General features: G+C 40.1%; 1 protein-coding gene across 2 annotated transcripts in view; it reads right to left on the bottom strand.

Annotated features, from left to right (window-relative positions):
- The window catches only part of COL25A1 (collagen type XXV alpha 1 chain), a 465,856-nt gene extending 459,347 nt beyond the window's left edge, over positions 1–6,509 (bottom strand). For both annotated transcript variants that reach the window (XM_044224287.1, XM_044224288.1), the window contains exons 1-2: positions 5,649–6,509; positions 4,493–4,562 (exon numbers count right to left, since the gene is read on the bottom strand). In XM_044224287.1, coding sequence (XP_044080222.1) covers positions 4,493–4,562; positions 5,649–5,945 — 367 coding nt within the window. In that variant the 5' untranslated portion in view covers positions 5,946–6,509. The remainder of the gene's footprint in view (positions 1–4,492; positions 4,563–5,648) is intronic.
- Between the last annotated feature and the right edge of the window lie 10,425 nt (positions 6,510–16,934).

Here is a 16,934-nt window from a genome sequence, read left to right as displayed (position 1 = left end):
AGATCAGTGTAGGTAAGTCTGGTGTCAGTGCACCTTCATCTGACCATAAGTTCTCAGAAAGCCAAAAGCCAGGGGAGGTTATGCAAAGCAGCTTTTTTCCATTGCTAGAGCTTTTATTGGTAATCAAAAGCCAGACTTTCTTATATTGTGATTTCTCCTACTGTGAATTTCTCCACCCACCTATCCCTCGCCCCAGAAAAGAACAGAACAAAAAAGTCCTTAGTAGTTACAACATGAAAGAAATCGTGGGCATGTGTTCCAAAGAACACAGTCCTTTTTCTTAGTTGCACTTGTCATGACTGTACATTCAGGTCATTTAAAAATAAATGTCTGCCTGTCATCCTCATTGAACTGTAAGCTCCATGAAGGCAGACCCCAAGTGTGTCTGGTTCATCAGCGTATTTCCAGTACCTCATGTAACATTTGGCATACAGCAGGCTCTTTATACCTAGAGAACCAACAAATGCACTTGAAAATCATTCTAGTCCAACACTCCTATTTTGGGGCTATGAAATAGAGTCTATAAAAGTCATTCTTGGAAATGACTTGCCCAAGATTGTATAACAATGTTATGACATTGTCATAATGTTAATGACAAAGCCAGGATTATAACTGGATTCTTTATTACCCATCCACATTCTCTGTCCATTACGATACAGAGGTTCTTATATCTAATATCCTGGGCAAACAACACTACTAACGAGTAGGGTACAGAAATATGTCTGATCTAAACATCTTTTGGTTGGCTGCCTGGCTTCCAGTGTTCTCTACCAGTTGGAACACAGAGACCCTCCTATAAATATGCCTGGTTTATACATACTTGTAGGACTCCAAGAACAAAACCCAAACAAGATTCTATAGCCATAGCAAACAGCCAATTTATTCTCTCCTATGAGTGTCAAGTTTTACAGAGGCTAAGCCACAGATGCCAGCTGAATTTCTATGGTTCGGCTACTACTAACTCAAATATTATGCTAAGCAGAGCTTCACTTCGTATGGTTTTTTAAATTTTATTTCAGGGTTTCTTTAAAGCAGAGATTCAAAAAATAGAGCTTCCCCTGAGCACATGAAAAAAGTAAATGTAAATGTTCAGGGAGCAACGAAGGTGATTTAAAATTAGATTATGGCAATGGCTGCCCAACTCCATAAATTTATTTTTAAAATTAAAATTTTTTTTTAATTCAGACACTTAAAATGGGTAAATATAAATTATACTTTAATAAAGCTGTTAAAAAATAAGTGTGAAAATGAGTCAGACAGTTGAAGCACTTCTTTTAGAAAACATTTGGTATCAAAATGGTAAAGACATAACCTCATACTCTTTTAAGAGCAAATTCTATCTACTTCCATCATGGTTTACCTACAAGGCCAAAAGTTTTTCCTTCAAATTTGGTAAGAATAATTTAAAAGATTAACACAAAAATGTGCAAAGAACCAGTCTCCATTGATGCAGCACTAAGAGATATTGACTCATTTGATTATCTGCATGAATACATCTACAGATATTTTTGCTTAATTAAGCAAAGTATTCTCATCCAAAACCTGCCATTAACTAGCCATTGGGTTTTGGGCAAGCTATATACATTTCCAGGGCTCAGTTTTTCCACCTATATCATGTGCCCCCATGGACCAGATTAGAGTTAAGTAGTATACAATATACTAAAAAGAATAATAACTGCTATCATCTAATGAATAACCACAAAGAAGCCACATTTTAGGTAAATTATCAATCTCTGAGGAAGGTAGTATAAGCCACTTTTTTGCAGGTGAGGTACCTAGAACATGACAAGTTTGACCACAACCCCACGGTTATTTGTGATAGACCCAGGATTCCAACCTTGTCTAGCTCCGAAACCTATATTCATTCTCTATGGTTCATTAGACTTTGTGCTTTTGATTCTGTCAAATGTGGGCATGAATCCTGACCCTGCCTTAACTATGCTAAGTCAGTCACCCTCTCTGAGTCCAGTTTCTCCACCTGTAAATCGGAGATTACTAATACTTAACTCTGAAGTAAAGAGTAAATGGGAAGAGTCAATGAGTCCTTCCCCTACAATTATAAACCATCCAAGAAGAGTCTTTCCCATCCCTCCCCCACAAAAGTTCCTTCCTGTGTTAAAAGAAAAAAAAAGAGGGGGGGGATATAAATTCTAAGACTTCCTTATAGCCTACCTGGATAGACCTCACTGGGACTGAGTTCTATTGAGAGCAATTAAAGTGAACACAAACAACACAGCACTAGACCTTTGCTATCAGTCCTTGGCTCTGTGATGGAGACTGTCAACAAGAGTGTCAACTTCAAGGGGTGGGCATCTGTCCACAGGAACTGAGCTGAGGTCACAGACTTGTCTCACTCTGCCCTACAAACAGATGTCTGGGTGACAACTCTTAGTCACTGCAAACCAGGGTTAAAGCCAAACCAGGTGGGAAGCTCTGTATCTCCTTTCTAATCCGCTTGGCCAGGCTTTTCATTCCCTAAGACAATACCTCACTGACCATAATTCAAAATAACTAGTTTTCCCCCAGCGTACTATTTTTAACATAATGCCTTTATTTTGATAATGTCTAATTATTCCACAAGCAGAAAAAAGTATATCTATGGTAGTGATTTGTTTAGCAGGAAACCTGTTGGATTTTGCAGTTTGGAATGCACACCTTCAAATGGTTACCTTGCAAGTAACCTGGTGAAAACTGATGTAATGTGGAGCTCTAGTGGTGGCAAGAAAGTAAAGCAGCCATTAGCGAGAGCCCAAAAAAAGCCAAGGAAATCACCATTTATCATTTATTTATGTTATTATGGCAAAATCACCAGTTGTTATTAAACTAATATGTTAAGAAGAAAAGCGTTCAAAATGATATTCCAAGATAATGTAAGGTAAACTCTAACTGTAATGGTTTCCCTCCAGATTACAAATTAGACCTCAATAACTTACATCAAACATGAAACAGATTTAACCACAAAAAAACAACTCAGTGTTGTGGTTGTCACTTTTCTGCTTTTTACCAAGTTCACTAAGAATCCTAGGTATTCTTAAAAACACTAGGTATTTTTCACATAGCTAACAAGAATACTGTATACAGAAAATTCTGGACTCTAAGTGGTATGATCAGTGAAGTACTGTACCAACTGTCTTGGGAATTTAAATAATCCCTAGAGGCTGATGAGGTTGTTGTAAGTTAATTCCTGCACTAGAAAAGTGCCTTCCTTGAATTTCTAACTTCTGAGGTCTTTCCCAACTCAAAACAACCAAGAATGAAACCTACAATGTCCAACATTAACTCTTTGTTTTCTTGTTATCTAATATACATGTCTTCTCAACTTAAAAAAAAAAAAAAATACAGCTCCATTATGGTCAACAAGGTAGCAGAATATAAATAATAAAATTTTTGTACTATACAACCAGGAATTGACATTTGAAACTTCTAAACATGGTGCCTGGTTTAGCTGTGTCAAGATAAGTTATTATGAGAAAAAAAAAAAACCTCAGAATATGAAAAAAATACAGGATCTAGCCTTTCTGAATATAAGCATCTAGGGTATCATGTTCCTGAACACTAAAAAAAATGTAACAGACTCATTTTTCTATAAGTGATGATAGAAAAAATGAAAATACTCATAAATGCATTAATGACATTTATCTGAAATAAAAATCTCAAGACTCATAGGAGATTTTCATGGCTTCTATCAGTTCAATCCACTAGATGTTTTTCAGTGGATACATTCAGTGACTCCTAAACTGTCAGATCTACAGTTGACTGACTACCAAGCCTCAGAGGTCTGTGAATGTAGATTTAATGATTACACCAGGGTTTTTATTCATTGATGTCTCTCTTCTTCATCTTTCTGTTAATATGCTGTCATTAGTCCAGTTCCCTAACGCTACATAGAAAAATGAAAAGATATAACAGCCTTTTCTGAGACGTCATCAAGAACACAATAGTTTGAAATGAGAAGCTCAAGATAAAGAACTAATTTCCTTTTAGCCCTCATCATTAGCTATAGGGTAGGAGAGAGAACATTTCTGATAGAAAAGAATAAATGCAGGTGTGGAAGTTAAGGTAATTTACTAACATAACCGTATGTCAAAGGGAACAAATGGAAATCTGTACTAATGCAATATTGGCCACCAGGGAATTCAGAATCTAACATGTTCTGCAGTCCTTCTCACTACAGACATGAAAACTGAATAAAAAGGAAGAATATTTTTCAATCTGTGAGTCCAAGAACTTTGTCCTTGCATGCCATCTTGCCTGTATTTTCCGTGGTGATTATCTCCCCTGCTTCCCCATAACAGGCCTCGGTATGCTGCTTCAAATAATATTTGGGGCTTTATTTGCCATTCTTTTGACTGAGACATGCTGATTTTATTAAAGTCAGTTGGGCCTGCATTCTTTCTTTACTATTATTACAGGTAGACTTGACAGATACCGGACTTCAGTTTTAAAAATGCTCTGCTAGGGAGGAAACCTTGTGAAATAAGTTCCATTTTACCTGCTGGGCAGTTGCACTCTGAAGGTGCTTCTCTTGCAATTCTTATTTTAGCCATATGTTCATAGGATTTCTGTAGGAAAAGAAGAGGTATTATCATCAGTAGCATGGTAGAGAAATGGATTCTTCAGAAACTCTCTGGCCATATGCTTGATTTACCAGCATTTGAGAGCCTGCATAACTAACATTTACATATGTACTTGGACTTTAGTCAAAAGGTAACAGTACCCAAGCCCTAAAAAAAGAAATGACTACTGACACTGTATCAAGACTGCTGGACTTGTACAATTTCTTCCTCCATTCCTCAACTACCACCGCCCTCCTCTTTCTCCCTCAGCTCAAGCACATGCAGTCAATGCAAAAACCCAGCTTTAACACGCTGTAGTTTTAGGTAAGCTATGGGCTTTAAAACAGCCACTATCTTATACATGAAGGTCAACTGCTTATCACACTGCACAGCAACCACTGCCAAAGAGCCTCTCTGTTGGAAGAGCAAGTTTCAGAAAACCCCCTCACTCTAGTCTAATGCTGTCCCTGGTTGTGATAAATGTACCTAGATTCCTTTCAACTCTCAACTGTAATGGCTCTACACGCATTAACATCCCTACCATTGTATTCTTCATAAAAAAAAAAAAAAATGAAGCTGCATTTTTTTTTCTTTTTAAATACTGAATACGAAAACATTTCATGTGGGAAATAACCTAAAAACTACATATAGGACTATTTCACTTTTAAAAGTGATTACCATTTGTGTATTAATAACACCTATGGCACTAACCTTCTTATAACATATGAAGGACATAACCCATGTTATCTCTGGAAGGAATATTCCCCACAAGATTGGAAAAGATTCTTATGTCACTCTAGAAAACTAAAAAGAGATAAAATGCCACCCTGCCATTCTGGGCACCCTTCCCTCTTCTTTCAGCCCTTCCTATTTGGTCAGCATGCAAACATTAAGAGTGAAGGAAGATGACAGAGACACAGAGGGTGATATCAAAGGATGTGCATATACAAATATATGCTACAGGGAGCATAGATGGTCGCCTAGCGTATGCACACCCAGCCACACCAAGTATGCATACAGTAAGGGTAGAGGCCGGTCCTGTACACGCGTGCAAGGTATTATCCACGTGCAAAATACCCCAGCCTTTCACACCTGAGCCAGAAGTTGTTCCACTTTCTCTTGCACCATTGCTTTTAGCTGATCCAGGCCATCGGGAAGCAGATGGATGGAAGGGTCCCCTTTTGAGGATTCGAGAGCAGCGATCCTCGCCTGGAGGTCGTTGGTTTTCACCCCCAGGTACAGACAAGACATCACGGCCACCACCGACAGAAGAGCCGACAGGGCGGTGCAGGGGGGCACGGTCCAGGCACAACGCTGCCTGGCGGGGCTCGGGTCCTCGGAGCCTGGCTCCCGACCCCCACCTTTCCCTGCATGCTTCTTCACCAGCATCGTAGAGGGATCAGCTGCCTCGGCTTCGCCTCCCACTCTCTACCACTTCCAAGAATCTTGAAAGGGAAGAAGGACGATTTCTCCAAAGTTCAGTCTGGGTGGCTGCACAACTAGTTGGCGGAGATCGGGCGCGGAGATGGAGCTCCGCTTTCCTCAGCGCCGACACCAGCAGACGTGGACCATCCTCTCCGCTTTCTTGAAAAGCACCCTCAGTCCGAGGACTGGTGGCAAAAAGGTAAAAACCGGAATGAAACCCTCCCGGCTGGCCCTCCTGGCCCCTCAGAGGACGGACACCTCGGAAGGGGTCCTCGAGAACGGCCGCCCAGGGTCTAAGGGACTGCGCGAAAGGCGCAGCGAGGGGCCGCCGCTCGCCCTCGCCACGGAGCCCCCGACCTGTTGCGTCTCCGTTAGTTTGCCTTATTTCTACCTATTCAGTGCTATTCCGCACGCCGACCTGTTTGCCACCTAGATTCAGCTCCAGGCAGAAAGGCTGAGAGAGACCGCGAGAGCGCCGCGCAAAAGGGATGGCTAAGGGGGGGAAGACAGGAAAACGAAATAACCTAAGGAGCAAATTCGAGTGGAGAGGCTCGAGTCGCGGCTGCCCGAAGTATCTCCGCAGCCTCGCGTGTGCGAGCCTTAAATACCCTTCGGGATGCTCGTGTGTGAGTGTGTGTGAGTGCGCGCGCGCTCCGAGCGCGACGTTCCTCCCCCGACCCCCCCTCCCGGCGCCCGGCCTCCGGCCCCCGTCTCCCGCAGCATTGCGCCCCCCTTCTCAAGCCCCCGCAGAAGCCCGCCTCATTAGCATAATGTATTCACCTTCGCCCTGCCCGCGGGATCCGCCGGAGACCCTCCAAGGGGCGGAGAGCTCGGGAGGGAACTGAGCGGGAGGTCTTCATTAGCATAATACATGCAAATAGCGGAAGCGGCCGCCGTGATTGGAGGGGAGCCTGGCGGCCCCTCCCCCTCCACGGAGTAACTTCAGCGTCCCCTAAGGCCACATCTCCCGCCTGGGCAGGGGGCCGAAGCGGGGTCTACAGTGGGGAAGGCGGTAACTCTGGTTTATCCTGACGCGGCCCAGCGCCCCTTCTTTATCCCTGTTAAATATGGAGAAATGGCCTCCGGGAGGGAAGAAGCGGAGCAGAAAGCTCTAGCTCTGTACATCTTCACTCAAAAGCAGCGGCGGGAGCTGTTGCGATCTCGCTCCGGTGCAACCTTTCCCCCTTCTCCTCCCTCACTTCCCCACATGCCCCGAGGCGAAGTGTCTGACTGACTCCTGAGGTAAAAGTCCCCACTTCCCTCCTCTTCCCAAGGCCGCGCTGTAGAGTCTCCGACTAGGGGAAGTTTTCTCTCCCCTCCCCCAGTTTCCTCCTGTCTTGATGGGGCTGAGTCTCCTCCCCGCTCGGTGTTCTAGTCTGTACTAGGGTGCTAATGCTTTTTCCTGATTCCCCGTTTTGTGGGATTGAAAGAGGGAGCGTGGAGGTACACACATTTCTCAGGATTTAGGAAAGAACTGAAGAATGAGGTCAATTTTTCCTCTTACCTGACTCTCCGCCCTCTGGATCAAATTACAAGTTCTCTAAAGGGATTTTCCAAAGTAGGTAATAAGTAGCATTTTACATCTAATTAATTTGGGGCGGAGGGGAATTCTCATCTTTTACTCCAAAAAAGTCTCTTCTTCTCTCCTCCTCCCCACGGCAAATACTATATATTTTTCTTATCCTTCTTAATCAAGCTAATGTCAGGTCGATGCTCATTAATGTGAACAAGGAAATACTGCGCCTAGCTCGTCTTTCACAGACGTAGAGAATACTGCTAGGTATGAAGCAGGCTAAAGATGTTTCAGCTTTTGTTGATGGAAATACAGAAACGAAAAAGGAGTAGGGGAGGAAACAGACACAACATCGAAGGAAAACGGTGAATTGTGTTGTAAAAGCAAAAGCCAAAATTCCTTACAGTTGTATGACACAGTAGTCTGAAAGGGTGATCCCAGACTGACAACATCATCAACTGAGAGCTTATGCAAAATTCAAATTCTGGGACGCCTCCCTACACCTACTAAATCAGAAACCTGGAGTACTGATGATTCAAAAACAGAGATCTGTGTTATAAGGAGTCCTCCTAATGATTTTGATGCAAACTTAAGCTTGAGAACCACTGGGGTAACACTTTACAAAATAGTTTCAAGTAATTTTCTCATTTGAACTTCATAACCCTGTGATACCAGTAAGGAATTATTGGCCTCATTTTATAGATAAGGAAACAATTTTCAAGTCACATTTAATTGTGATTAAACATGTTTCCAAGTAATAGCAACCAAGGACTAGGTACAAATTTTTTTAATTTAATCTTTTTAAATTTAATTTAATTTAATTTTTTAATTTAATCTTTTTTAAATTTAATCTTTCTGATTTTCCAATTACCTCTCTAACCATTCCTTGGTCTCCTTTATGGGTGTTTCCTCTGCCTGTTTTCTAAATGTTGGTGCTCCTTAGAGCACCTTATCTTGTACCATCTTCTAACTTTGTACACAATTTCTGGTGGTGCTCTCAATTACCATCCATAAACTGATGAGTAATCAATACATATTGTAAGCCCAAACCCCCTTCTCAAGCTCAGACCTTTATAGCCAACTGCCTGTTTGTTAATTCTATCTGGATATCTCATAAGCAATTCAATTTAACCTGAATCTTACCTCCAACCCCTACTTTTTCCTTTGTTTCCCATCTCACTAAATGGAGTTGCCATCGATGCAGTGTCCCCAAGCCAAAATACCACCAATAACCCTTGACTTCTGCCTTGCCCTCCTCTCCTCATCTACTTTAATTCCTTCAATACTTTCTATTGTCCTTAGGATGGAAATAATATACCTTACAAATCACCACCTGGTGCCTGTCATCTCACCTTCCTCACAGCTCATCTTCCCCCTCACACTCTCCATGCCAGCTTCTCTGATGGAAGTATGGAGATAGAGAATGAAGAACTTTCATTGGGGTGAGTCACTGGTCTTTTGAAATTTCAGTGGAAAGGCTATTTTCTGTGTTGACTGATGTTGACAGTAGGTCACACATTTAATTTGGATGATGCAATGTTCTTATATCATGCTTTATGGAAACTGGCCATGAGAAGGTCCATTAACAGCTCTTTCAACCTCTCAGAATGGTCAGATCTTAGTAGAGAGATAGAGTTGGAATTTTGTGGATTTGGAATCTTTAATCAGAGGATTAATTTCGCTCTATTTCTTTGGTGGGCACAATACAATAAAGAAATGTACTTTAGCACTAATATTTCAAAACCCAGGAGATTTTCTGCATCAAGCCCAGAGAAGGCATGGATCAAGAAAGCTCTGGGGATCTAAACCCATATTGTTCTATAGATTCATCAGAGCCCAGTTGTTGTTTTGGTTCCTATGTGGTAAAGGATTCAAAAAGTAAAAATAGCACTAAAAATGATACAGTCCAGCTGACTCTGATTTGCCTGAGACTCGTATCAGTAGTAAGAAAAGGCAAGCAGCTGGTTGCAGAATAGGTATGTGATTGGAAGAATAGGAAACCCCTAAAGATGTCCACATCCTATCCCCCCAAACCTGTAAATGGGGAATATTTGGATTTGCAGATGTGATTAAATTAAGAATCTTGAGATTGGAGGGGGCAGGTGCCTGGGTGACTCAGTCGGTTAAACGACTGCCTTTGGCTCATGATCATAATCCCAGGGTCCTTGAATCTTGAGATGGGGAGATTTTCTTCTACCATGTGGGTGGCCCAGTGTAACCACCATGGTCCTGATAGGGAAGAGAGTCTCACAGAGAGAGGAGATGTGACCATAGAAGCAGAGGTCAGAGTGATAGGAATACTAGTTTCAAAGATGGAAGCAAAAGAATATGGCAGTCCCTAGAAGCTGAAAAAGTCAAGGAATGGATTTTCCCCTAGAACCTCATCTACTTTAATTCCTTCAATACTTTCTATTAAGGGTTAGCCTTCCTAACCCTTTGATTTTAGAACTTCTGACCACTAGAACTATAATTAATATGTTTGTGTTTTTCAAAACCCTGAGTATGTTACAACAGCCGTAGGACACTAGTAGAATCTTAATCACAAGAAATCAATCTTCATCTGCTACAGCATCATAAGCACTGTTATAACCACTATAATGCCCTGTAACTCAAGCAGACCCTGTAGTAACCGTCCCTATCTCTCAAATGTTTATGCATTCCTATTTTACTGACATGCCCATTGGGAAAGAATTGGAGATATATGTCTTCTCCTATGACATGTAAAATTAGGATTCCCTCTACTGAAGCATTTTAAACAAAATACAATATGTTCTATTTCTTTGATGCCTCCCAATGGTGCAACTCAAAAATAATAAACCAGTCAAGTTGTAAAGCTGCTCTCATCCCTCCTCCCTATTGTTAGCCTAGCCACGATCCATGACCCAGGACTCAACATTACTGCTAGCACTACTGTTACCAATTTCCAGGCCCCCCAAAAAAAGAGATAAACAGACTTCTGACAGAGAAACATGGCAGGAAGTTGAAGTGAGAAAGAAGGTGACCAGGAGAAAACAAAAATGAAGAAGATAAAAGGGCTTTTTAAGTGGTTTTGTTGTTGTTGTTGTTTTTAGAAAAGGCATCATCCACTCCTATTTCCCTCTAAAAGGCTCATCAATAGAGGTTATATAGGATGGAGGTGGATTAACACATACTCAAAATTTCAATGTCTTATGTATATTTTTTTTAAAGATCTATTCATTTTTTGAGAGAGAGCAGGCAGGTGCTACTACCAGCAGGCAAAGAGTAGCAGAGAATCTCAAGCAGATTCCCTACCCCAAGTGAGGAGCCCCATCCAGGACTTGATCTCATGATCCCAAGATCATGACCAGAGCTGAAATCAAGAGTTGGTCACTCAACCAAATGAGCCACACAGGCCCTCTCCAGTGTCTTATGTGTATTTAGAAAGATTCCCTGACCAAAATAAATAGCTGGAATTATCATATTATGATGTTTTTAGGTATTAATTATGTGACAGAAAAGTATTTCACTTAGTTAGAAAATATCTTTTAGCACCACTAATTTTTAAGGCTAATTTGGTTCCTAAGACCACCATTTTAACCAAAGTTCACCACCACAGTTCTCTAACAGAAGTAAATGTGTGAGGCAATTTGTGACCATCTTTGTACACCCACAACCACCCGTTGTGTGCCTTAATAAAGAAAATGGTGGAATAAATTATGTGTTGTATTGAGCATGCTATTTCATAAACTTCAGATAAGAATGTGCTCCCAGGGAAACATCTTTTAAGAAGACAACATTTCCCAAATAGAATGGAGTAGGCAGTGAAGTGAATTTAGAAGATGCAGTTCTCCCACAGCCAGGCAAATTTCAATAAATCATAAACAAATTATAAATATCTTTAGGAGTAGAAGAGCAGAAGAGTAGGATTTGGCTCTAGTGACAAGCTGAAAAATTCCCTTTCAGACAGATCAAGGAACTGATCCCATTCACACAAGCCTAGTTAAGCAAGGGGTTTACAGCTATATGAATCCAATAATCTAGTTGATACAAGCCCTTCAAAATCCCATTCCTCTCCACAGAGTCAGTTTAATGTTTGTTTGTTTTCTGTTTTTGTTTTGTTTTATTTGGAGAGAGGAGATGATCTACTTCTCAAACCTTAAATAACAAGATAATAATATATTTCCCCAAAATAGGCTAGTTTAATTGTTGGTTCTAACCAAAGCAACTTTTCATTGAACTTACCAAATCAACCTTGTGTTGTAATGCTATGTGGACAGAACATGTTTGTAGCATTGATTCAGACCATTGTTACAAGCACAGACCATAAGGCTAGATGTCCTGGTTCATAAGCCACCTCTGCAATTGAATAACTGTGGGACTGGGGACAAGTTACTTAAACTTTTCTGTGCCTCTGTTTTCTCACCTATAAAACAAATATAACAATACTCTATTGCAGTGAATAAATGGGGTGATATGTGTAAACCATCACATTGCCTGATATTAAGTATTATATAAATCTCCAAATCAAGGAGACAGTAACAAATATAACAAATGTGGAGCAACGGGAACTCTCACACACTCTGGAATGTGTGAGCACTTTAGAAAAGTGCTTGGCAGAATCCATAAGACCAAACATACACAAACCCTTTGTGGAAGGATATTAAAGGGAATAACAGTAAAAGTCTGAATCTAGAAAGCTCTATCAGTAGATGCCACATGACCTTCTAGGAGACTTCAGATGAGGATTCAAAAGAGAATGAGGAAAATGTCCTTGGAAATTATGAGGAAATAGATTCTCATTACATAGTAGCAGACATTGCAACACTATTGTCCACGGTAAAATGGGAAACTAGAAAAATGTTCTTAATGAAGTGTGTAACTTAGCCAAGAAGATTCCATTCAGAACATTGAAGATGACAACAGGTTTCTTCTTACTGTGTGTAGTAAAATATAAAAGGAGATAGGTACAGTAAAGAAATGACTCTTAAACAAAAAGAAGTCAGGACTTGTTGTGACAGACATTTTTCATTCTCTCCAGGTGACAAGTGATACTAATATTAAGAAATAGCTTTTGGATAAGACCAAATCCAGAAACTCTCAGAAAAACAGAAAAGTTGAGTATACTATCTTTTGTTAAGATCTCAGAAATATGTAAAGTGAGACCTCAGAGAGCTGTTTAATCAAGCAATAGAGCATATACAAAGTTTAGGATGCTATCCCTTAGTGGACTAAATATAAACCCAAAGGAGAATATGACTTATCTCATTGGAATGAATCCCGATAATATTTATAAGAGACCAACAAACCTTTAAAGAAAATTATACTGGAGAAAACATCAGCTTGAACAGAAAGAAGGGGGGCAGTACAAAAGAAGAAGAGGCCTTTAGATTCTAAAGTCTCTACAGGTGGGAAGCAGGCTAAGAAAACTGTGGAGCTGAAAATACAGGATATATTTCATGATAAAGAAAAAATAACTCAGAGCATAGAGCCAAACGTTCAAAAGACAGAGCCAAAAGTTATGGAGAATCATTACCAGGAAGAAATAAACCTCAGTCCTAATCAAAGAACTTCTGATATATGCCCAGGTGAATTATAGAAGCTCTGTGAACCAGTGGTTCCTGGTGATATTTTTTTTTCCACTTTTAATTAAATAAGGAAGACTAAAGGAGGTACTGTATGTCTGTCCCACTATCATATGTTGGGCAGATATAGGGCAGATAACTTGTTTCTTTAGTTCACAGGGCTTTATATGGAAAGTAACTGTGCTTAAAGAGAGGAACTTGAGGTTCCTCATCAATGAACCACACCTGGAGGGCCTCATTCACACTTGGATCTGATTAGGTAATAAACTCTTTGACTTCAAGCTGATGCTGTTCTACAATGTGAATTTGGAGGTGGGTAGAAGATGAGTGTGTTCCTCTACCTCTGAGGAAAGTAAGTCATTGTGTCGTGAACACATTCAAACAGCCTGAAAAAAAACCCATATGGGGAGGAACAAAAGCTTCTTGTCAATTGCTCACACCAACTTGCCAAACATGTAGATAAAATGGATCCTCCTGCGCCTTTTAAGCCTTCAGACAATGGAAGTGCCAGCCAATGTTTTAAATGAAACTTCATGAAAGATCTAGAACAAGAAGTACCCAGCTAAACTGCTCCCAGTTCCTAACCCACAAAAACTGTGAGATAATAAATATTTATTATTTTAAGCCACTTTGGTGGATAATTAATTTTTAAATGATAGATAACTAATATACCACATCCTGCTTATAATACTTCATTTCCCTTGCATTTCTTTAATTTTACCATATACGTATATCCTCATAATCAACCTAGAATTTAGTTTATATGTTTCTTAATTTCATATAAATGTAGTATTTGTATAAATGTGTTACTTTTTTCAACATTGAATTTGAAGAAACTATTCAAGTTGTAACTCTATTCAAATAATTTTACTACTGTACATAGGCTATTGTATGATTATACCACCTGTATTTGTCCATTCTTCTGTTGATGGATTTTGAGTGTGTCTGTTTGTTTGTTTTTTTCCTTTTTCCCCTGCATTTCAAGTAATGCCACTATAAGCATTCTTCTGTACATCTATTTTTAACACAGGTACAAGAATTAATCGAGGCAATTATACTAGTCATCTCTTGTGCAAGAAATTTTCCCCAAACTTAGCAGCTTAAAACAACACAATTTTATTATTTCACAGTCTCTGTATAACAGGAATTTGAAAATGACTTAGCTGGATGTTTCTTGCTCAGTCTCTCATGAAGTTGTAAACTGGGGCTGTAGTCATCTGAAGGCTTGACTAGGACTGGAGAATCTTCAAAGATGACTCCCTTGCATGGCTCATTCACATGGCAAGAAGTTTTAATTTTTTTCTGACTCTTCCAGGAGACTGCAGTTCCTGGTCACTTGGGTCTCTCTAAAGGGTTTTTTGGATATCCCTATGGCATGGCATTTAGCTTCCCCACAAAGCAAGTGATTCAAGAAAGAGGGTAAGGAAGAAACTTGATTGCCTTTTATAACCAGTCTTGGAAGTCACACACTGTCATTTCCACCATATCTATTCATTAGAAGTGAACCACTAAGTCTAGCCCCTCCTCAAAGGGCTGAGGTCTAAGCCCCACCTATTATAGGGAGTACTATCAAAGAATTTGTAGGCATATTTTGAAACTACCAGAGGTATATTTCTACTTCATTGAATGTATATATCATCAACTTTGGTAGATAAGCTATTGTGCCAATTTATATACCCACTATCAATACATTACAGTTTCCCTTGCTTCATATCCTCACCACAGTGGGCACCGTACACTTTTGTTATTTGTTTATCTTCACATATTCTAATAAATCTATATTGACATTTCAGCAAGACTAGCAAAATTAACTTAATTACAACAGTTATTTCATTGCATTGAATAAAGACCAGAAGATGATGATGGAGTGAGACATGTGGATAACGTGAACATCTGGAGAAAATGTACTACAGAAAGGGGGAATAAGCTATGGCCCTGAAGTGGTTGTATATGTAGAGTCTTTGAGGAAACGCAAGGAGGTCAATGTAGCAGGAATAGAGTAAGCAAAGGGAGAGAAGTAGGGATGATGTTAGAGGGATGACAGGGTGGAAGACAGATCATAGAGGACCTTCTAGAGCTTTGCAGAAAGTTCTATTGGACAATGGAGAGCCATATTTGGGAGCCATCAGTAGGTAAATCAATGCTTCTCAATCTTGGCTGCACATTGAAATCACTTGAACTCTTTGCAGCCTTGATTCTCAGAGTCACTTGAGTTCTTTAGCTCTATGGAATGGTCCCTCAGGGCCTCTCCCTCTGCATTTAGTCTCTTTGTGTGGTCTTTTCAATAGTCTCTCCAGCAAGGTAGCTGGGCTTCTTCTCAAAGAGCAGTGTCATTTCTACCACAGGTTAGAGTTAAAGCAAGTCTTCTGGCCAACACTTTTTCAAGGGGAGGGGACTTCACAATGGCATGAATACTGGAGACATGATTCCCTGGGGGCCATCACTCCAACAGAGTACCACAAAGGGAAGTATGGACACTAAAGGTGTGAAGGACAATGAAAAGATGCTAAAATGGATGGGTTGTAGATCGCAGTAGAAGATTTGTTGGAATGAGTCCACTTAAAGCAGTGAGATGGAAAATTAGGAGGTGGCATGTGGAGAGTGGAGTAGTTGATATAAGGTAAGTATTAAAGTTTTTGGTAATGGAATGTCTGGGGCGTATGTTCACTGTCCTCGTGGCACATTAGAAATAATGATACTCAGGTCATATCCAAGGAGATTTTGATATAATTAGGTTGGAGGAGGACTGTCATTGATGTCCCTTAAATTCTCCCTAGCTCATCAAATTGAGAGCTAATTCTAATTCTAATTGAGGACTACTGATCTAGAATATGACCTTGGATACAAATGGCTGAGATAAGCTGTACCAAAAAAATCATCAGGTTAAATAAAAAACTTAGACACAGAGGTATTGGAATAATCATCTGCATGGACATTGAAATTATTTTTTAAAAAATCTGAAGGGAGCAGTGACAGAGACTGGTGAACCCAGGGCTAAAATATTCACAGAAAGAGGATGAGAATTTCAGGTTTCCAGTTTGTGGATGAGTGATGGTGCCATTGACAGAAATGAAGAAACATGGCAGAAAAAAACTTAATTGTAGAGAAAAAGTTCAGATTTTTAGAAAAATAACATAAAGATATAATATGTCTTGAATAACTGGATATCCACAGGCAAAAGAATGAAATTGGGCCCCACTTCATATCATATTAAAAAGATTAACCCAGGGACGCCTGGGTGGCTCAGTTGGTTAAGCAGCTGCCTTCGGCTCAGGTCATGATCCCAGCGTCCTGGGATCGAGTCCCACATCGGGCTCCTTGCTCGGCAGGGAGCCTGCTTCTCTCTCTGCCTGCCTGTGCTCATTCTCTCTCCCTCTCTCTCTGACAAATAAATAAATAAAATCTTTAAAAAAAAAAAAAGATTAACCCAAAATAATTAAAGACCTAAATCCATAAAGTCTTTAGAAGGAACATTGTGATAAATCTTCATGACCTTGGTTTGGGCAATGATTTCTTAGATACAATAGTAATAGCACAAGCAACAAAAGAAAAATAGATCTATTTGGCTTCATCAAAATTTTAAACTTTTGTGTTTCAAAGATCAAAGACAATCCACAAAATGAGAGAAAATATTTGCAAACTGTGTATCTGATAAGGGGTTTGCATTTGGAGAATACAAAGAATTCTCACATCTCAATAATATAAAGGTAAATAACCCAATTTAAAAATGAACAAAGAGGGCGCCTGGGTGGCTCAGCGGGTTAAACCACTGCCTTCTGCTCAGGTCATGATCTCAGGGTCCTGGGATCGAGGCCCGCATCGGGCTCTCTGCTCAGCAGGAAGACTGCTTCCCTCTCTCTCTCTCTGCCTGCCTCTCTGTCTACTTGTGATCTCTCT

This window comes from Neovison vison, chromosome 11 (assembly GCF_020171115.1).
Source record: "Neovison vison isolate M4711 chromosome 11, ASM_NN_V1, whole genome shotgun sequence".
NCBI classification, from domain to species: Eukaryota; Metazoa; Chordata; class Mammalia; order Carnivora; family Mustelidae; genus Neogale; species Neogale vison.
This window is presented reverse-complemented; position numbering and strand designations above follow the sequence as displayed.